The following is a 21,393-nucleotide window of genomic DNA, read 5'->3' as shown; positions in this document are numbered from 1 at the left end:
GACCCTTTGTAATTTCATCAAACAAGTAAATGTGCATGGTCAGTAAGCTGTCCTCTCTTCTTCTAGAGACTTGCCCTGCTGTTAGTCATGTTGCATTTATTCTGTGGACAAACTAAAGACTAGAGCTGACCTGGGCTGTCAGTGTGATAACATTTATGAGCAAAAGGAACAGGCGTACTTGTGGCACCTTAGAGACTAAGGGTATGGCTACACTTACAGTTTTGCAGCGCTGGTAGTTACAGCTGTGTTCGTACAGCTGTATAGGGCCAGCGCTGCAGTGTGGCCACACTGACAGCTACCAGCGCTGCAGTGTGGCCACATTTGCAGCACTTGCAGCGCTGTTGGGAGTGGTGCATTGTGGGCAGCTATCCCACAGAGCACCTCGTCCCATTTTGGCGCTGTGGCTTGTGGGAAGGGGAAGGAAGTGTGGGGGTCTTTCCGCTTCCTGTTCCAACGCCCCGTGGTGCTTTGCTACACATTCCGAGCACTTTGGTGGCATTGTGATTCTGCAGCGCTATTTCTGAGATTTTTGTTATAAATGGAGCCTGAGCTGCTGAGGACCTTGCAGATGAATGTTGCCAGCACATCACGCATGGCAGTGGAGCTATTCCTTCAGCTGCAAAGTGACAGTGAGGAGTCAGACGATGATATTGAAACGCCTGACGCTGAAGACACTCAATTGCTTGTGGCAGTAACAGACGTGCTCAGCACCGTGGAACGGCGCCTTTGGGCTCGGGAAACCAGCACTCAGTGGTGGGATCACATCGTCCTGCAATCCTGGGATGACGAGCAGTAGCTGCAGAACTTTCAGATGAGAAAAGCCACTTTCATGTCACTTGTGTGCTGAGCTCGCCCCTACCCTGCGGCGCAGGGACACGAGATTGAGAGCTGCCCTGCCAGTGGAGAAGCGGGTGGCTATTGCAATCTGGAAGCTGGCAACTCCAGACAGCTTCCGATCGGTGGCGAACCAGTTTGGAGTGGGAAAATCCACCGTTGGAATGGTGCTGATGCAAGTTTGCACAGCCATTAATCACACCCTGCTAAGAAGAACTGTGACTCTTGGGAACGTGCAGGACATTGTGGACGGCTTTGCAGAAATGGGTTTCCCTAACTGTGGAGGGGCAATAGATGGGACGCATATTCCTATTCTGTCACCACCGCACCTGGCATCAGAGTACGTTAATCGTAAGGGGTATTTCTCCGTGATTCTGCAAGCGCTTGTGCATCACCGTGGACATTTCACTGACATTTACTCAGGATGGCCTGGAAAGGTGCACAATGCACGCATCTTTCGGAACAGTTCTCTGTTCAGGAGGCTGAGGGCCGGGACTTTTTTCCCAGACCGCAAGATCACAGTAGGGGACATCGAAATGCCCACTGTGATCCTTGGAGACCCCGCTTACCCCTTAATGCCATGGCTCATGAAACCATATACAGGGAAGCTTGACAGGAGCAAGGACCGGTTCAACTACAGGCTGAGCCGGTGCAGAATGACTGTGGAGTGTGCTTTTGGCCATTTGAAAGCCCGCTGGCGTTGTCTTTATGGGAAGCTAGATTTGGAGGAAAGCAGCATCTCCGCTGTTATATCCGCATGCTGTACCCTCCATAATATTTGTGAAGGGAAGGGTGAAAGATTCAGTGAGGAATGGACCTCCGAGGTTCGACTCCTAGAGGATGAATTTGCACAGCCAGAGAGCAGGGCTACTAGGGAGGCCCAGGAAAGGGCTTCAAGGATTAGGGATGCTTTAAGGGAGCAATTTGATGCTGAGAGCCAACAGTAATGTTTGGTGCCTTTGCTGTGCTTTGTTCTACCTTGGGGTACAATATATACCACTTCCTGCAATAATAAAACGTATTGAAAAAGACATAAAATCCTTTATTCAACATACAGTACATAAAAGGCAAGGGGGGTTAGGGTGGTGGACTGTACATTCAGAGGTTTGAATGTGTCCTATTTGGATTACTGTTCAATGTCTGCTGCACTTCAGGATTACTATGCTGCAGGGTAATGGGGGTGGAGTGCACAGGATAAGAATTATAGTTATCAGGGCTGGTAGGTGATTGTACAGGTGTTGGGGGCAGATGGGGGTAATAAGAAACTGGCTGCTGGAGAAAGGTGTTTTGTGCAAATACTGGGGAACAAGAAAGAGAGCTTTGGGAGGGCTGTGGGTTACCACGGTACATATCTACCTGCATGGCTACGAGAGACTCGAAAGACTCAGTTTGGCGAGCCAGGAGGCTTATCATCTGCTTTGAGGTTTTTTTGATAGCCAATTCCTTTCTCCTGCTTTCTGTTTGCCTCCACTCATGCATTTTCTCTCTCCATTCATACATTTTCTCTCTCCATTCCTGTGTCTTCCTACTTTCTCTGTTGTAGTGATTCATAACTGATTTGGTCAATTCTTCTTTTGATTTTCTTGGATTTCTTCTCAAGTTCTGCAATCGACGTGAGGCCAGTGATCCGGCTGCATTAGTCAAGGTCACTAGAAAAAAGAAAGATAGAACCATGTAATACACAGAGGCTACATTGTTTATTATCACACAGTGAAGGAGTTTTTAGACTTTTGGTAGCATCCTTCGCACATACCTCACATAACACAGAGAGGCCAGGGAAGCTAAGTCATGGCGAGCAATGGGGTGAGTGTTTTTCCCCCGAGTTCCCCTTGGGAGGGGGAATTGACCGATGGGTCACTGGGGTTTATCTGCACTGGGTACAGGACGTAGCTGGTGTCCTGCACAGGGGACAGTAGTGAACAGGAAGGTGGCGAGCTGCTGGCGGGGCGGGGGGCGGGGGTCCGCGTTAATGCCGTCCTGCTGGTGAGGGGGGGGAAACGCACAGCTGTGCTGGCTGCCTGCTGGGAAGGGTGGGGGAACACCGGAGCGCACCGCGGGGCTACCAACGTCCTTGGAACACCGGAGCACACCGCGGGGCTGGATGCCTGCTGGGAGAGGGGTGGGGGAACATCGGAGCGCACCGCGGGGATAGCTACATGCTGGGGGGGGGAACACCCGAGCGCACCGCGGGGCTGGATGCCTGCTGGGAAGGTGGAGGGGAGACCGGAGGGCACCGCGGGGCTAGCTACGTGCTGGGAAAGACGGGGGGGGGGTGACCGGAGCACACCGCGGGGCTGGGGGGGGACCGCGAACCTGGCGCCCTGCACTCAAGTATCCCTAAATTCTCAACAGGGTTTCCTACTGCCAGATATATCACTGCTGCGTGTTACCTAGGAAGAGAGGGAGGGTCTTCTACAGCAATGTGGATTCCGCTCTGGCCCCTATGCAGCTTGCCTGTGTGCAGCCATGGTCCCCCCACCCCTCGCTGCACAGTGGATCGGACGAGTTAGCCTGACCAGGACAAGGACCATGGTGGCTCTCCCGATCAACTTGAGAAAGCAAATTGCAAAAGCTCTGGCTGCAACTTTTCAAGAGATTACCGAGGCAGATTACAGAGACGTGATAGAGCAAATCAATGGGCTATTCCACGTTTAGGCATGCATGCAGGCAGCCATAACCCAAACCCTCCTCTCCCAAAACATAAAAATCTACTTACCCCGAGCACGATCCTCAGCTTCTTCCTCACCAGCAACTTCCAGCTGCTGCGACTGGCTAGCCTCCTCCTGGCTTGAGAAGAGCTCCTGGCTGCATGCCTCCTGGGACTCCGGGGTGTCTCCCTCCATGCCAGTAGCCTCACTGTCAGCTTCCTCTACACCCTCCCCCACTTCTCCCTGCTGTGAACTCTCCATCGTGGTCCTCGGATTGGCAGTGGGGTCACACCCAAGTATGGCATCCAGCTCCTTGTAAAAACGGCAGGTTGTGGGGGCAGCTCCTGAGCGGCGATTTCCCTCACGGGCTTTGCAGTAAGCACTCCTCAGCTCTTTTATTTTGACCCTGCACTGCAACGCGTCCCGTTCATGGCCCCTTCTCAGCAAGAACTGCGATATCTGCCCATAGGTATCATAATTTCTACTTCTGGAGCGCAGCTGTGCTTGCACAGCCTCCTCACCCCAAACACTGATGAGGTCCTGCAGCTCTGAATTGTTCCATGCTGGGGCTCTTTTGGGGCGTGGAGGCATGGTCGCTGATTGATTGAATGATTGATTGCACTCCACACCTGGCTGAGCAAACAGGAAGGGGATTTTTAAAATTTCCGGGGCATTTAAAGGAGGGGTCAGCTGAGCCCAGGGCAGTGGAGTGTGCATGATTACCAGAGAGGCTTCTAAGGTATGCTGAGATACCTCCTTATGCCACGGAGGTCAATAAAAGCGCTGGTGGGTGTCCACACTTGCTGACCAGCGCTGGATCCCCTACACCCGAGGCTTGACCAGGTGTACAGCCAGCGCTGCAACCAGGGAGTTGCAGCGCTGGCCGTGCTTTGCAAGTATGGCCACATCCTAAGTTGCAGCGCTGTAACCCCCTCACCAGCGCTGCAACTCTGTAGTGTAGCCAAGCCCTAACAAATTTATTTGAGCATAAGCTTTCGTGGGCTACAGCCCCACTTCACTGGATGCATAGAATGGAACATACAGTAAGAAGATATATGTACATACCGAGAACATGAAAAGGTGGAAGTTGCCATACCAATTCTAAGAGGGTAATTAATTAAGATGAGCTATTATCAACAGGAGGAAAAAAAACTTTTGTAGTGATAATCAAGATGGCCCATTTCAGACAGTTGACAAGAAGGTGTGAGGATACTTAACATGGGGAAATAGATTCAATTTATGTAATGACCCAGCCACTCCCAGTCTCTATTCAAGCCCAAGTTAGTGGTATCTAGTTTGCAAATTAATTCCAGTTCAGCAGTTTCTCATTGGAGTCTGTTTCTGAAGCTTTTCTGTTGCAAAATTGTCGCCTTTAAGTCTGTCACTGAGTGACTAGAGAGGTTGAAATGTTCTCCTGCTGGTTTTTAAATGTTATGATTCCTGGTGTCAGATTTTGTCCATTTATTCTTTTGCGTAGAGACTGTCCAGTTTGGCCACTGTACATGGCAGAGGGGCATTGCTGACACATGATGGCATATATCACATTGAACGAGCCCCTGATGGCGTGGCTGATGTGATTAGGTCCTGTGATGGTGTCCGTGAATAGATATGTGGACAGAGTTGGCATGGGGCTTTGTTGCCAGGATAGGTTCCTGGGTTAGTGTTTTTGTTGTGTGGTGTGTGATTGATCCATCTTTGTGTGGACTACAAGCTATCAGGAACAGTATCCTCAGTAATGTCATGGCAAACCTGGTGGCTGAACTTTGTGACTTTGTCCTCACCCAGGACTATTTCACATTTGGGGATAATGTATACCTTCAAGTGAACGGCACTACTATGGGTACCCACATGGCCCCACATTATACCAACATTTGTTAGTCTCTAAGGTGCCACAAGCATTCCTGTTCTTTTTGCAGATACAGACTAACACGGCTGCTAATCTGAAACCTGTCATTTATGAGCACAAGCTTTAAATTCTTTCTATTACAAATTTTCATTTCATGAAGATAACAAATAATTCTGTTTCTGGTATTTGTCTTCTTTTGTAAAGCCTATAGAATAGGCATTCTCTATCCAATTATACCCATGCTGTTAGCTCAGTAATGGGGGGGATGAAAGAGAGGGGAAATCTTTAAATTGATGTGCATTTAGGACAATATTATGGTTACATGGTTGGCTTTAAACAACGTTTAGACAGCTATTTACATTTGTTCTCTGCCTGATGTATTGAAAGCTTTTTTTATTTCTTCCCTCCCCAAAGCAGTAGTATTTCTAAGTTGAAAAAGAATCACATTCTCTAGGCCTTACTGTCTAAATAAGTCAAAGGGCAAAGTACATTTAGTCATAATTTATAATTGGGCCCTTTAGGCATTGGTTTACGCTTTTTTGGGGGGTGGGGGTGTGCATTTCTGTGCTTGTGCCTGTTCTGAGAGTTGGAATGAAGAGAGAGAGAGTGATTCTTAGTAAGATATTTTATAATTTAATGTGAATTAATGATCATTAATGTAACTTTAATAATCTATCCAGGTGGATTCATATAGAATGTGACAAACCTCCAGGTAATGAATTGGATTCTCAGTTTAAAGATTACATCTGTACTCTTTGTAAACAACTAGAAGGAGAAGTGGATCAGGCACAGCCATGTGATGTAATGCAGACTTCTGGACTGATTCCTGAATCTGGCAGTGTGACAGGTAAAATTTTCTCTTAAAGTGTGAGAGTATCAAACAGTTAGTTATGGTTAAGCTGTATTTAATTAAATCATTAAACAACATTCAATTAAATGTCATTTTGTCATTACAAGAGTCCAGTTCGAAACAAAATATTTACACAGGAGACAGTCCCTGCCTCAAAGATCTTATAGTCTAATTAGACAAGACAGACCAAAGATGAGGGGTGGGAGAACAGAAAGATATGAAGTGCTTTGTCCAGGCTTTTACAGTAGGTCATCGACAGAGCTGGGAGTAGGACCCAAGCCATGGTTTGGTGCTCTATCTGCTAGACCTGCTACCTTGCTAAATTGTAATGGGAGGGAGAAGTTGAATACTCTTGGGTGTTTCACACCACATTGTCACAGGGATTGCACTTCTTCTCATGCATGTTTTGTCTCATGGGAGAAATAAGTTTGGTGTTTAAGCTTGGAGGCGTAGGCTAGAAATTTTACAAAAAACACCACCATCGTTAGGAGAGGGCACTAGTGAAGTCATGCACTGCTTTGCCAGCATCAGCCAATCTGGTACTTTGTGAATTTTTGCCATCCATGTATTGTGAACTTCTTTTAGAATAAATAGGGAAACCAACTGCAAGGTATCTATATCCCAGGGAGTCAACTATTCTTTCATTGGTGATGGGGAAGATGTTGAACTACCAGAAAAGTCAAGTATACTTCTCCTATGTGTGCAGGCTAATTCTTTGCATAAACAAGCATCTTTGTTGCTTGCTCCAGCCATGTGTATACACCCTTGATGAGCAGCAGGGGATAATGGAAAAATTGATCTTGGAGAGGGACAGTGACAGTATGTAAATATAAATAAATGAATGTCAGAGGTTAGGAATGAACATGTACAACAGGTTAGCAAAAGGTCGCTTCTATCTTGAAAGGCTACTTGTGGTTATTGAACTTTCAGATAGTGGGTTTAGGTCATTTAGGGAGAAGCCTGAGCTAACACACAAAACTAATCCTAAAAACTTTCCAGCCTTAAAGTGGAAACACTGCTGAATAAATGGAAGCTTTTATTTGAATGCTTAAAATTGAAAATACTACTTTTGTTATGTTTTTTAGCCAGATGAAACACTGAGGAATGTATTATTTTCCTCCAAGGAAGAGTTAGGCTGTCATCTCAACTACTAGTGAAAATCTGAAGCTGTTATAGGAGGGTAGTCGTGTAGCATTTTACACCTAAGAGATCACTTTTGTACATTGGTTCCAAATCTGGGTTTAATCTAAATGATCATTTCCTCAAAGTGAAATTAAAATATCACACTAATGTTGGCATAGTCTCTGAGAGGCATATTTAGGTGCTAAAAATAGCATCACCTAATCATGTCTGACTTTTTGAACTTTAAAGAGGCTTTCCTGAACAGAAAGCAGCAGTCATTGTGCTTTTTTGCACTAATGCTATCTGAGAATCAGTTCTTTAGGAGCTGCAGGTATTAGTATATACTTTACATTTTCCCTGTCTCCTACTTTGCCTACTGCATTTTAATAAATTTTATTAGGTATAAAGGCTTTTAGGGGAAAAGAAAGTAGTCTTCTGGTAGGCATGCACCATAACGAGGACTTCAGCCCGAGAGGTAGCCCCACTCATTGAATTAATATGCTTTATCCATGCAGCTTCCTCCAGCTGAAATGGGATCCTTGCGTATGAAAGAAGGCCTGTACCTCAAGTGGAAAATTTAGCCTCCATTTGAACGTTGATAGATGATAGAGCCTCTTCACTATGTCATATGTCTACAGTGTTCTTGTATTAAATATTTTCATAAATATTTTCAGCCGTGATTCTGTAAGTTATTTATAGGATTTGGGACCTTAGGGCCTAATTCTCATTTACGCCGAAGCTCTTTTATATGGTTCTGGCAGTGTAAAAGGATTTTAAAGTGAGTGTAAATTATGTTTACAAAATTACACTCACTTTAAAATCCCTTTTCATTGTCAGAATGGTGTAAAGCAGCTGTAGCACTAATGAGAATAAGGCCCTTGGGGCTTGTCTATACTTGAAAGTTAACTGGGATTAAGATAGGCTACGAATTTAAAGTGCAATATAGATTCCTGAATACTTCCATGCAGGGACACTCTTATTCTGGAATAAGAGTGCCATGCACCTGTTAAAATTTTTCCATTTAAGCCTGGTCTTCTCTTCAAATTTAAAATGTTACTGGTATGTCAGCCATGGGTGTGAAAAACCGCATCACCATCAATATAGCTATGCTGACAAAAACCATAGTGTAGACACAACTATGCCAACAGAAGAGGGCTTCTGTCAGTGTAGCTAACTTCATTCAGGGAGGTGGTGTTCCTACATCGGCAGAAAAACTCCTTCTCTTGGTGAATGCTGTGTCTACATTCGGGGACTATGCTGGTACAGCTATGCTGGCATGGGCTCTGTAATGTAGATGTAACATTAGAGTGGGTTAAGTTACATAGGGCCAAGGCACTTTTATTCTGGAATAAGTGTCCATACATGGAGATACAGCTATTCCTAAGTAACTCCATGTTTAGACAAGCTCTTTAGGAAGTACTGTATATTTTATTTAACCTTCTAGCTGTCCTAATTTGCCTCATCTCAAATCATATAGTTAAATACCACGTTGTTAAACCAAAAGGTCAAGCAATGACAGCAACCACTGATGCCAAAGTAATACAATAAACACTATGTCAAAATTGATAAATGCTTTGCTTTTCCTTAAGCTTGTACAAATGAAATGGAAATTGGAGGTGATGCAGAAGAAGTGGCATTTCAGGAAAAAAGAGTTGCTGATGATGGTCCTGGTCAAGAATCAATAGTTGGATGTGTCACAGATGGTAAGAATGAGAGGTTCACAGCCAGAAAAAATAGATCACTAAGTGCACATGAAGTTACGTAAACACTAACAGGAAGATTCCCTGCCTTTTGCAGAGTCAAATGAATTGTATAGATTCCATTACCAGAACTGTTCAGTGACTGTATTAACTATGTTTTGTTGTCTGAAAGATTATTTTCATTAAGACAAGGATAAAGTTATAGACTCTGTCTGTAGAACCTTTATATGGGGGGAAAATGTTAAATATTTACTGGGAGTGGATATTCCCTGAAATAGAAGCTAACCAAGTTGGTATGTTTGTATATTTGTGGACTATAGAGGAAAAAAAAATTTATTGCCACATAATTTCAATCGCAAAACTTTCTGTATGAGTCTGCAAAGGATTGGGGCCTGTTTTATAGCCCCCTCTTCCAGCTGGACCCAGGCTTGTCCTTGCTGAGCCTGTGCCCTTCTCTGAGGAATTCTGCCCGGAACCCCGTCTCACAGAGTCTGAGGAAGGTAATTTCCAGCAGGTCAGCTCCTGCTGTTTCTTTTCTTTCATGACTCCTCAACAAAAGAAGATCAAAATGTCCATAAGTCTGTCCCTCATCCTGGTAAAGTCTTAAACCCAAAAGTTCCTGACTCTCGCCTCAGAGCCTTTGTGATAATAGGACTTCCCACAGTCTCCCTTCTATCCGTTTTGTTTCTGGGAGCAGTTCCTCACAGAACTAGCTCCAGCCTCTGGCAGATATCGTAGCTCTCCCTTTGTATTTCTTGGTCCTCCTTTTATGGAGAACAGCCTGTTAAGTTACACAGGTCTTGTCCCAGGTGCATCAGGTGGACCTGATTAGCCAGCTGCTGGCCTCCGACCCTAGAGGAATGGTATCCTTTTTGCTTTCACAGAGTCTCATGTGTTAGCAATAGCACACAACAGGATGAGTGGCTAAATTTTCTCTTGTGTGTTTTGGGCCACATATCCAAGGGGTGAGTGCTTCCAGCATCCTTGCTGCATGGATTTAATCATACAACCACATGTGATAATTCATCGTTTTTCCAAATGTAAGAGGATTTTTAAAATAGATATTCTACCCTTATAAAAAGAAGCTCAGGGCAAAAATACAAGCAATTTTTTTTCCCGCTTTAAATTCAGTTCACTTGATTTTCCTTATTGTAATCACCTTTCCATTTTGTCTGACTCTGGATGGACCACCTTTCAAAAATTGCCATTAACACTGCTTACTGGAACCTACCCACTCTGTTCAAAGCACTTTGAGAAGTAACATACATATTTATTTATTTGGCTTCAGGGCTGCGGGGACGAAGGGTGCTATTGATTAACATGAGACACTTCTTCCTGTTGGCTGAATGTGCAACTCCTTCAGAACTTCTTGCCTTTGCCAGCTAGAAGGTTGAGAACTTGAGTATCCAATATGGAAACAAAGAGCACTAGCAAATGAGCTGCCAAGTCCAAAGTCCTACAGCTTTGTAAACTTTTCTCCTGAGTTCAGGAAGGAGCTCATCTTTTGTCTGACATCTGTTTACTTCACAGAAGAGTGAACCACAAGAGACCTTGTCATGTTTGTTTTCAAAACAAGGCAGCAGGCGAAATTCTTATGAAAACATTTCGTATTCTAAATACAATATGTAGTTTCTCCAGAATAAGATGTTTTCCACATATTTGCTACTCTTTCAATACTGGCGTATGTTGCTGCACACAACTGGAGAACTGACAAAAATTTGGGTTTTGAGAAATTATAGTGTGTGCCCTAACACAAAAGGACATGTCTACACTAAGGGGACTACACTGGCATTGCCACAGTGCCGAAGCTATGCCAGCATAACCCCATAGTGCAGCATACACCAACAAAAGGGGTTTTTCCATTGATGTAGGAACACCACCTACCTGAGTGATAGTAGCTAGAGTGGGAAGCATTCACTGTCAACTTTGCTGCATCTACACTGGGGGTCAGGTAGGCACAGCTACATCCCTCATGGGTTTGGATTTTTCACACTGCAGAGTGACACAGCTATATGAGCCTAAATTTTAACTGTAAAGCAGGTCAAGGATTAAGTATCAAGTTCATAGTTCTTACCCTTAAGTTTGTACAATAGCTATGCACCTTTCAGTGGTTCCATTTTTATGTATTTTTAGTAGCATTTTAGAGCACCTGACACCTTCAGTGTCCTATAATAAGGCTGTAACTGTTGGTTAGTAGATGGAGTTATTTGTTTAAGATTTCCTAAGAAATAGGAAAGAAAAGTCATTACAAAGCATTAGCCAAAACATATGATGGCTTCTAATCAGAAAGACTGTTGTCTATTAGGTGTTTGATCATCCATTAATTCAGAAATATTCCAAGCCTTAACCAGAGGTGGCCAACCTGTGGCTCCAGAGCCACATGCAGCTCTTCAGAAGTTAATATGCGGCTCCTTGTATAGGCACTGACTCCAGGGCTGGAGCTACAGGTGCCAACTTTCCAATGTGCCGGGGGGGGGGCGGGGCGCGGGCGCACTCACTGCTCAACCACTGGCTCTGACACAGGCCTTGCCCCCATTCAACCCCTTTCCGCCCCCTCCCCTGAGCCTGTTGTGCCCTCACTCCTTCCCCCACCTCCTGCATGCCACAAAAGAGCTCTTCGGGAGGTGCGGAGAGGGAGGAGGAGGAGGCACTGATCAGCAGGGCTGCCAGTGGGCGGGAGGCTCTGGGAGCAGGGAGTGAGGGGAGTTGATGGGGGCTGCTGACTTAGTACTGTGGCTCTTTGGCAATGTACATTGGTAAATTCTGGCTCCTTCTCAGGCTCAGCTTGGCCACCCCGGCCTAAACCATCAAGCTCTCTGTATGTGACATTTTGTTCCAGCACTCTTGGGTAGGCTTGCTGTGTTTTCTTAATTGAATCAATGAACTTGGCAAATGTATTTATTTGAAAAATCATCAAATCAGAAAAGTGCAGGACTGGAAGGAACCTTAATATGTTATCTAGTTCAGTCCTCTGCACTCAAGGCAGGACTAAGTAATAACTAGACCACTCCTGAAAGGTGTTTGTCTAACCTGTTCTTAAAAAACTTCCATGAAGGAGATTCTGCAACCTCCCTAGACAATTTGTTCCAGTGCTTAACTACCCTGACAGTTAGGAAGCTTTTCCTAATGTCTACTCTAAACCTTCCTTGCTACAATTTAAGACCATTGCTACTAGTCCTAAACTCAGAGGTTAACAAGAAATTTTTTTCACCTTCCTCCTTGCAACAATCTTTTATGTATTTGAAAACTGTTGTCATGTCTCCCTTCAGTCTTCTCTTCTCCAGACTAAACAAACCAATTTTTTCAATCTTACCTCATAGATAAGGCTACAATTTAGTCACAGATATTTTTAGTAAAAGTCATGGACAGGTCACGGGCAATAAACAAAAAGTTTGTCCATGACTTTTATTAAAAATATCCCAAACTAAATCTTAGGTACTGACGGGGAGGAGGGGGGGCCGGGCGGGGGCACGCTCCAGCAGATGCTGCTGACAGTGGGGTGCATCCAGGTGCCGTGCTGCCACTGCTGTTTCTGGGGATGGGTAGCCCAGGGCCCCACTGCTGCTGCTTCTCCTGGGGGAAGCAGCCCGGGCCCCTGCTGCCGTCACCACCACATCTCCAGGTGGAGGCGACCTGGAGTCCTGTCGTTGCTCCTGCAGGCGGAGGTGATCTGGGGCCCTGCTGCTGCTCCTCCAGGTCCAGGAGGTGACCTAGGGCACTGCTGCTGCTCCCAGACCACTGCTCTGACAGTTGCCTGGGGCTGTCAGAGCATCGGCTAGTGTGGCTGGCACCAGGGCCGCCCCTGCTGCTCGGGCGACCCTTGGGTCATCCGCACTAGCCGCTGCAGCTGCGCAATTCACGGAGTCTCAGAAAGTCACTGAGTCCGTGGCCTCCGTGAAAGACTCTCAGCCTTTCTCATAGGTCATGTTTTCTAGCCCTTTAGTCATTTTTGTTGCTCTCCTCTGGACTTCCTTCAATTTGTCTACATCTTTTCTGACATGTGGTGCCCAGAATTGGACACGATACTCCAGTTGAGGCCTAATCAGTGCAGAGTAGGTGGAAGAACTACTCATGTCTTGCTTACAACACTCCTGCTAATACATCCCAAAATTATGTTTGTTTTTTTTGCAACCTGTTACACTCTAGACTCACATTCAGCTTGTGACCCCCAGATCCTTTCCACAGTACTCCTTCATAGGCAGACATTTCCCATTTTGTTTGTGTGCAACTGATTGTTCCTTCGGAAGTGGAGTACTTTGCATTTGTCCTTACTGATTTTCATCCTGTTTACTTCAGACCATTTCTCCAGTTTGTCCAGATCATGTTGAATTTTAATCCTATCCTCCAAAGCACTTGCAAACCCACTCAGCTTTGTGTCATCTACAACTTTATACATGTACTTTCCATGCCATTATCTAAATAATTTATGAAGACATTAAAGAGAACTGGATCCAGGACCAATCCTTTTGGGACCCCACTCGATATGCCCGTCTAGCTGGACTGTGGACCTCTGATAACTGCTCTCTGGGAATCGTTTTCCAAACAGCTGTGCACACATCTTAGAGTAGCTCCATCTATGCTATATATCCCTTTTTTTTAATGAAGAAGTCATGAGGGACAGTATCAAAAGCTTTATTAAAGTCAAGATATACCACATCCATCACCTCCTCCCTCCACAAAGGACATCCATCACGTCCTCCCTCCCTGTCAAAGAAAGCTATTAGGTTGGTTTGGCATGATTTGTTCTTCACAAATCTTTGTTGACTGTTATTTATGACTTTATTATCTTCTAGGTCAGGGATTGGCAACCTTTGGCACGCAGCCTGCCAGGGAAAGCCCTTGGCAGGCCAACCCAGTTTGTTTACCTGCCATGTCTGCAGGTTTGGCCAATCGCAGCTCCTGCTGGCCAGAGTTCGCTGCTCCAGGCCAGTGGGGGCTGCAGGAAGTGGCGCGGGCAGAGGGATGTACTGGCCGCCCTTTCTGCAGCCCCATTGGCCTGAAACGGCAAACCACGGCCAGTGGGAGCTGCGATTGGCCGCAACTGTGGACGTGACAGGTAAACAAACCAGCCCAGCCCGCCAGGGGTTTTCCTTGGTGAACTGCATGCCAAAGGTTGCCGATCTCTGTTCTAGGTATTTGCAAACTAATTGCTTGAATATTTGCGCCATTGTCTTTCTGGGTACTGAAGTTAAACTGACTGGTCTCTAATTCCCTGGGTGGTCCTTATTCCCCTTTTTATAGATTGGAACTATATATGGCCTCTTCCAGTCTTCTGGAATCTCTCCTGTCTTACATGAGTTTTTGAAGATAATCACTAAAAGCTCAGATATCTTCTCAATCAGCTCCTTGAGTATTCTAGGATGTATTTCATCAAGCCCTGCTGACTTGAAGACACCTAACTTGTCTAAGTAATTTTTAACTTGTTTTTTCCATATTTTAGCCTCAGCTCCTGCCTCATTTTCACGGTCATTCACTATGTTAGATGTCCAGTCACTACTAACCTTTTTGGTGAAAACTGAAACAGAAAAGGCATTTAGCATTTCCACCATTTCAATAGTTTTCTATTATTGTCTCCCCCGACACACACCCACTGAGGTTGGAAAGACATTAACAGAATATTGCTAAATTTATTTTTTATTTCATTGTTCACCCAGAGGTGGGTGAATATGCACAAATGTACTATGAATTCTTATTTTCCATTATTTGCCCTGCTCTACTGTTATGTGAACTCAGCCGTTTTTTGGTACCATCTTTACTGGAGTCTAAAAACAATCCTACCGCAGTGAAGAAGGACTCCAGATCTCCATTAGAAGATTCATCCTCTGCGTCTCTTTCTCCCAAAAGAGGTCAGAAACATTAGTCAACCTGCAAAGAAGCTTAGGGTGATTGTCTCAGAATGATTGGTCAGTACATGCCATCCCAACAATCTAATTGGCTGGATACCTTTTTTTCCCTTTTTTTAAAATACATTTTGTCTTTTTATTTTACTTACCATAGCACTGCATTGCTTCTCTGTTCTGCAGAGACTTCAGAAACACTTGTTTAAGTCTTGAGCTGTGTGATCTTAACTACATTTCAAGTATCAGGAACCTTTGATCCTACTCCTATTGTTGTTACCATTGCTAGCCTAAATAGATCGATTGTTGGCAAAGATGTCAATGCCATCAATTTGGAGTGTAACAGCACCAGTATCTTTCTTAGAATAAAAGACTAGGTGAGTTGTCTTTGTGCAATACATGATGAGTAGAGAAGACATATTTGATTACATGATGATATATGCAAAGACCTGAATTAAATGGCTTAAAAAAAATTCTTTACAAAAGTGGGGAAATCAGGGAAGTCATTGGATAAGATTACTGAACAGTCAGATCTTTCAGAAGTAAAAGACAAAAATAGTATACTTGTCTAGGAGAGTTAAATAATATACTTTTCTAGGAGACTTTTAAAAATTCACCAAGAAAAAGAGTAAAACCAGAGTAATGGTAGCCTAGACATTTAGAATGTCCCTGTATGATGTCCGAGTTATTTAGTACATGCAGTCCTTTGCCCCCCATGTTAATACTAATATCACAGTGTGGAATATTGGGAGGCATAGATGATTTGGATAAGTCTTCTCTAATGATAGATTCAAAAGAGCTGAGAGACTATTGGCTGGCTTTTAAATCAGCGGGACCTGAAGAGTTGTATCCAAGATCCTGAAACAAATAGCAAAATATATAGCTAATAGTTTGATTTCATTGGTAAGATCACATGAAGCACAAGAGGAGTGCACAAAGTATTTTCGAAATGTAAATATATTAAACTGTTTGGATAAATCACAATTAGGTAACCTGTTAAAATAAACAATACAGGAAATATTTAGATGACAATTTGATGTGTAGGAAGACTCTAGATATGTGGAGAAGAAAGGTATTTGTGGTGGTTTGTTTTAAATGAAAAGCCAGACAAAAATTGTTTGTTCTGTCATTAAATAAAATTGTAATTGTTGTGAATAAAGTGAATTGACTGAACCATTTTTGTTATTGGTCTAAATGATCTAATATAAAAGTTGGGAAGATTTTTGGTGATATGAACACAAAACTGTTTGTTTAACCAGAAGTGGAAACAGTCAGAGCATAATCAAAAGCAGTTGACGTGTCAAGTGAGCTTCTTTTGGTATTAGTGCTATTTAATAGCTTCACAGATTACCTGTGGGTAGCCGTGTTAGTCTGGATCTGTAAAAGCAGCAAAGAATCCTGTGGCACCTTATAGACTAACAGACGTTTTGGAGCATGAGCTTTCGTGGGTGAATACATGCATCTGAGGAAGTGGGTATTCACCCACGAAAGCTCATGCTCCAAAACATCTGTTAGTCTATAAGGTGCCACAGGATTCTTTGCTGCTTTTACAGATTACCTGGAAGATTAAATAATCCAATTTGATGGTGATGCCAATTTAAGAAGGATTGCAAACATAATAGAAGATCAAGTGAAACTGCAATAGGACCTTGATAATTTAGAAAATTGGGCAAATTCCATTGGGATGATATTCAACTTATATGGAGATAATACCAATGAGAAATGCCACATGGGAGAAAGCTGGTTTGAGGCAAGGAATCCCACTGGTGGTAATACATTACAAACATGAGCATTTAATGTGATGCTATCGCAAAAACAAGGAAACCATGTTGATTTGGCTGACTTTATAAAAAAAAAAAAATATAGGTTTTAATTCTTCAGAAATTCATGGCTCAGGCTCACACATACACTGGACAAGAATAGTTTTCTTCTTGCTAGCTTTGCATACCCTAACTTGAAATCACACTTTCTTGCTGATCCTAAGTGATGAGCTGTGGGGAGCCTTATTGATTGTACATGTTTGGGAGAGATTTTTGTCCAACTGGGCAGTTTACATCATCTGAGATTGTTTAATTTGTGGATATTTTGTTTTTTAAGATTTTTATGGAGAACACTGTGTGGTTATGAAACTGTCAGAGGTGCTTTTCAGAAGGAAGATTGTACTTTCTAAGGAATTACCTACTGGTAAATTTATCTGTGGTCAATTTTTTGAAAATATATACAATTCTGATTTATCATGTGAATGATTTGTGCTACACTGGGTCTTTGTTTAAGTTCTGAAGCTTTGTATTAAATCCATGTTGTTAATCCACTTACTGAATATTGAAATCTAAAATGAGCTTATGGCAGTGAATATTGTGATATTTTGAACATACTTTTCACGTTACATAACTCAAAGCTAACACATTACTTTAAGTATCAGAGGGGTAGCCGATTACTTTAACTACATTATAAACTGTTTCTCTTCTTCCCTTGTGTTCTTTAGAAAGATGGACCGTCTGCACTGCTTCTGTACGTGTTTAGATTTAAGCACCACTGCCACACTGAAGAAAAAAAAAAGATTTTATATATTTAAAAGATTTTATAGAGAGAGTAAATACCCTATTAAACAGTCATTTACTTTTTCTGGCTTTAATTTTTCCATCATATCCAATTTCTGGATTATTTGTATGTGTATAAGCAAACACTTCTAATTTTTTCTAGGTTGTATTTTGAGTTTTGTGGATTAGATACATAAAACATTTGGTATGGTTTAATATAATGAAATATCATATCAAAATTTTACTGTAATTCTGACAGCATTTGTGATGTCAGAAACACTTTCTGGCAGCATGGTAACATGTTCTGGGTGAATAATGGCATCCCAGCCAAGGGGAAAGAATTTAGAATGCCCTCCCCTTCGCTGTGCAGGAGCCAGTGGGTTTCTGCACCGGTCAGACCAGCATATCAACTAGAATACTCCCCCTTCCCAGCTATTTCCTCCCAAACCCAGGAGGGAAGATGAGCTCCCATGAGGAGGGGAAAGGGGAAGATGGAGGAAGCTACATCTGCAGCCTTTCAGGAGAAATAGTCCACTTGCCATCATCTCACATCCTAATATTTATTATTTTAAAGTATCTTGTCTATGGGATTAGGTAGTTTGATCCGGGAGCACATTGCAGCACCTGTTCCTCCAGAATCTCAAGACTAGGTCAAACCTGATATCTGGGTGGGAGCAAGTTTCACAGTGAAAAGTCTTCCACGACAGCTTGCCTACACTAGGAAGGATTTGGGAGTATAGCTCATAACAGCAAATGAGGGTTTTTTTGTAATTATAGTTTATGCCAGGTCACGAAATGAAACAGAGTCCTTTTGCTGGTGTAGCTTGTTTGCCAGTATAACTGTGTCTACCCAAAGCTTTTGCTTGGCATACTTATGTCTGTTGATGTGCAATCTTTTTTTTCCACACCCGTAACAGACATAGACATGTGGTTAAAACTATGTCGTCCAGGCCTAAGAACATTCTGCTTCCTTGCACCTTCATATTTAAACCTAGGTTCCATCTGCTGTATTATTTCTCTGGAAGATAAATGTATGTTTTAATGTTGAAATATCTCCCACTTTTCTTTTTTTAAATATAAAACTTTTCTACTGTTGATGCTTTCGTATGAGTCTCTAACAATATGCTCTCGCTTAGTTACAGACATATCACAGGATGAAAAGACTGTTGAACTGGAAGCAGGAGTTTCTGATCAACTTGGTACAGCTAAAATGGAAACATCTCCTAAAAGGACACCAGCATCCGATGACAGTCAAACTAAGCACATGATGGAAGTGACAGAAAGCATTCAAGCTGTAACACAGCTGGAATCAGACAAACAAGCAGAAGAGCAACAACTATCACAAGATGCTGAGGTATCAAAAGTATCCACAGAGGAAACTCAGACTCCCCTTTCAGCACCTGAGACCACAACTACACCACCAGAAACTTTAGGGTCTGTGAATAAAGAGGAGGTTTCTTTTAAGATTGAAGAGCAATTGGAGACAGTAAGAGTGCAAGAAGACGTAGAAAAGCAAGAAACCCTTGAAAGCTCTGAAACACCAACTTTTCTGTTGAAAGTGGAAACCACTCCTGCAAATGAAAGTTGTGCAAACAACAGTTCGCTATCAGGAGACAAACCTATAAAGTCACCGACTGAGACATATTCTTCATGTTCATCATCAGTTGATATAAACAAGAGAAGTGTGTGTTCCTCACCAGTAGTTTCATTAGACTTGCATTCTGCACATGACATGCTGCATAGTCAGACTCCACCACGGAGTTCCTCTGCCGGAAATGTTCTCCCAACAACTTATATATCTGTCACTCCAAAAATCGGCATGGGAAAGCCAGCTATCACCAAACGAAAGTTTTCTCCTGGGAGACCAAGATCAAGACAGGTAAGCATATTGTTGTAGTATTGAAGCTGGTATACAAATCATTGTTAACTTTCAATATACTGTGTTTTTGAAAGAAGTATCAAGTTTGGGTTTATGAAAAACAATTTGATCTATCCTGGAAAATATACAGTGTGTTTATCTTGCAGTATAAATTGGGCATATAGTTTATTGTTAACAATCCATTATTTTAAACATATGTGCTTTGAAAAACTCTGGGTAACTACAGGTTGAATAATTGAAGATAATACATGGTGAAGTTCTCTAATGGGAAATTTCTTACTTTTGGATTATCCTTTGAGCACTGGAGCAAACTAGAAATCTTATATGATCCTCAAATGCAATATTCAAGGTACATCCCAGAAGTGATATTATCCATAATGTCGTAGTTTTTGTTGTGTAAGCTTATTTCTCACTCTTTCATATCAATCTGCTTATATTTCCATCTTGATCTGTATATTGTATCTGTAGGCAGGAGGTGGTAAAATTTTTTACCTACCTTTATAGATGAACCTGGAGCAACCCTGCTGTCCTTGTGCTGGGAGATTTTCCCTTGGCAGAAATTTGTGATTATGGCGAATGGTCTGATAATTTTGTTATGTTGGCAGGTATCTATTAGGAACTATCTGGTACAAGTCAGTGCAATTGTGATTTGGGTTAGATTTGATCGTAGTCCTCAAAAGAAAATAGCTTACTGCATCGTCTATAATACACACTAAAGATATAGTTTGAAAACAAATTGTTTACGCATCTTTCACATTTATTTTGCCATTGCAAATTTTTCACATGAAATATTTTACTGTGACCTGTTAAATTAGTACGTCATTAGTCAAGATCACAAAATTTTATTTTTTGCTTCTGAACATCATAAACTTATAATTTCACTTTTTGTGAAGGAAAGAATTGTAAAATCTATATGATACTTTCCATATTACTGATTTAGGCCAGGTTTACTCTACATACATACTTTGGTATAACTACATTGCTCAGGAGTTTGAAAAATCCACACATTCCAAAGTGACGTAGTTATACTGACTATAACCCTCCATGTAGACAGTGCTATCTCAGTGGGAGAGCTTCTCCCATCGGCCTAGAGCGTCTTCACCGGGAGTACTACAGCATCGCAGCTGTATTGGTGCAGCAGCGCCAATGCAAGTTTGTAGTGTAGACGTGTCCTTATTTAAGACTATTCGCAAGCACAAAGCAAAGCCTTATATTTTTTGAGAGGTGAGAAAGTGTTCTCCAGGGATTAAGAATCCAAGACTAATTTAATCCTCTACAGTAAATGTAGCAAATTGCATACAAGATTATTCAATCAGCTGGGGTTTGGTGCATTTCTCAGTGGCTTTCACTGTATGTAAACATAGTGAAATTGGCTGGAAATATGCAGTAAATCTGAAATTTGCAGCTAATCTACTGGAAGAAACTGTACTTGCCCCTGCTCTAGTATCTCCTTATAGTATTTAAATGAGCATTGTCACATATTTTAGAATATGACATTGTTTCTATACTTAAATGTCTTGAAAATCAAATGCATTTTCCATTAAAGTTTACTTAGTTTGTAATACAGATTTTTTTCTAGCGTAGTGTAAAATGACCTTAAAATGCATTTTTGTGTGTCTGATGGGGAAAGTGGGGGGAGAAAATGCCAAAAGGTGGATACTTCTTTATTTTGGACATCAGCAAACTAAATGTTACTTACGCTACTGCCCCCATGACTTGTGAGAACTCAGCCACATTTCTGGTGATAACGTTTGTTAATTAACAGCTGCTGGAGAGACTGTAAGAGGGGAGCACAAAGGACAGATTTGGATAAATGCGGGGGCGGCTCTAGACATTTTGCCGCCCCAAGCATGGCGTCATGCTGCGGAGGGCGCTCTGCCGGTCGCCAGTCCCGTGGCTCCGGTGGACCTCCCGCCGGCGTGCCTGCGGAGCGTCCGCTGGTCCCGCGGCTCCACCGAAGCTGCAAGACCAGTGGACCCTCCGCAGGCATGCCGCCGAAGGCTGCCTGTCTGCCACCCTCCCGATGACCGACAGAGTGCCCCCCACGGCATGCCGCCCCAAGCACGCGCTTGGCATGCTGGGGCCTGGAGCCACCCCTGGATAAATGGCCATATTTTAATATGTGAAATGGGTTTCT

The 21,393-nt window shown here is 43.0% G+C and overlaps 2 protein-coding genes across 15 annotated transcripts in view; one reads left to right on the top strand and one right to left on the bottom strand.

Moving 5' to 3' along the window:
* The window catches only part of KMT2C (lysine methyltransferase 2C), a 339,555-nt gene that overhangs the window by 190,713 nt on the left and 127,449 nt on the right, over window positions 1-21,393 (top strand). For 13 of the 14 annotated variants that reach the window (XM_050940383.1, XM_050940389.1, XM_050940393.1 and 10 more), the window contains 3 exons: window positions 6,009-6,175; window positions 8,890-9,003; window positions 18,514-19,256. In XM_050940383.1, coding sequence (XP_050796340.1) covers window positions 6,009-6,175; window positions 8,890-9,003; window positions 18,514-19,256 — 1,024 coding nt within the window. The remainder of the gene's footprint in view (window positions 1-6,008; window positions 6,176-8,889; window positions 9,004-18,513; window positions 19,257-21,393) is intronic. The other variant, XM_050940387.1, reaches the window with a different exon arrangement.
* LOC127045053 (uncharacterized) lies at window positions 1,856-3,920 on the bottom strand. The gene is made up of 2 exons (XM_050940441.1): window positions 3,551-3,920; window positions 1,856-2,483 (listed from the first exon to the last, which is right to left on the bottom strand). Exons 1-2 carry the CDS (start codon window positions 3,741-3,743, stop codon window positions 1,933-1,935), a joined length of 744 nt encoding a protein of 247 aa, XP_050796398.1. The 5' UTR covers window positions 3,744-3,920; the 3' UTR covers window positions 1,856-1,932.

This window comes from Gopherus flavomarginatus, chromosome 2 (genome assembly GCF_025201925.1).
Source record: "Gopherus flavomarginatus isolate rGopFla2 chromosome 2, rGopFla2.mat.asm, whole genome shotgun sequence".
NCBI lineage: Eukaryota > Metazoa > Chordata > Testudines > Testudinidae > Gopherus > Gopherus flavomarginatus.
Note: the sequence above shows the minus strand (reverse complement) of the source record. Positions and strands in the feature narration are given on the sequence as shown.

Excerpts from the sequence above, each read along its gene's own strand:
- LOC127045053 (XM_050940441.1), bottom strand. The coding sequence starts at position 3,743 with ATGGAGAGTTCACAGCAGGGAGAAGTGGGGGAGGGTGTAGAGGAAGCT. Across the intron at positions 2,484-3,550 it reads AGCTGAGGATCGTGCTCGGG|TGACCTTGACTAATGCAGCC; the intron begins GTAAGTAGATTT and ends TCTTTTTTCTAG.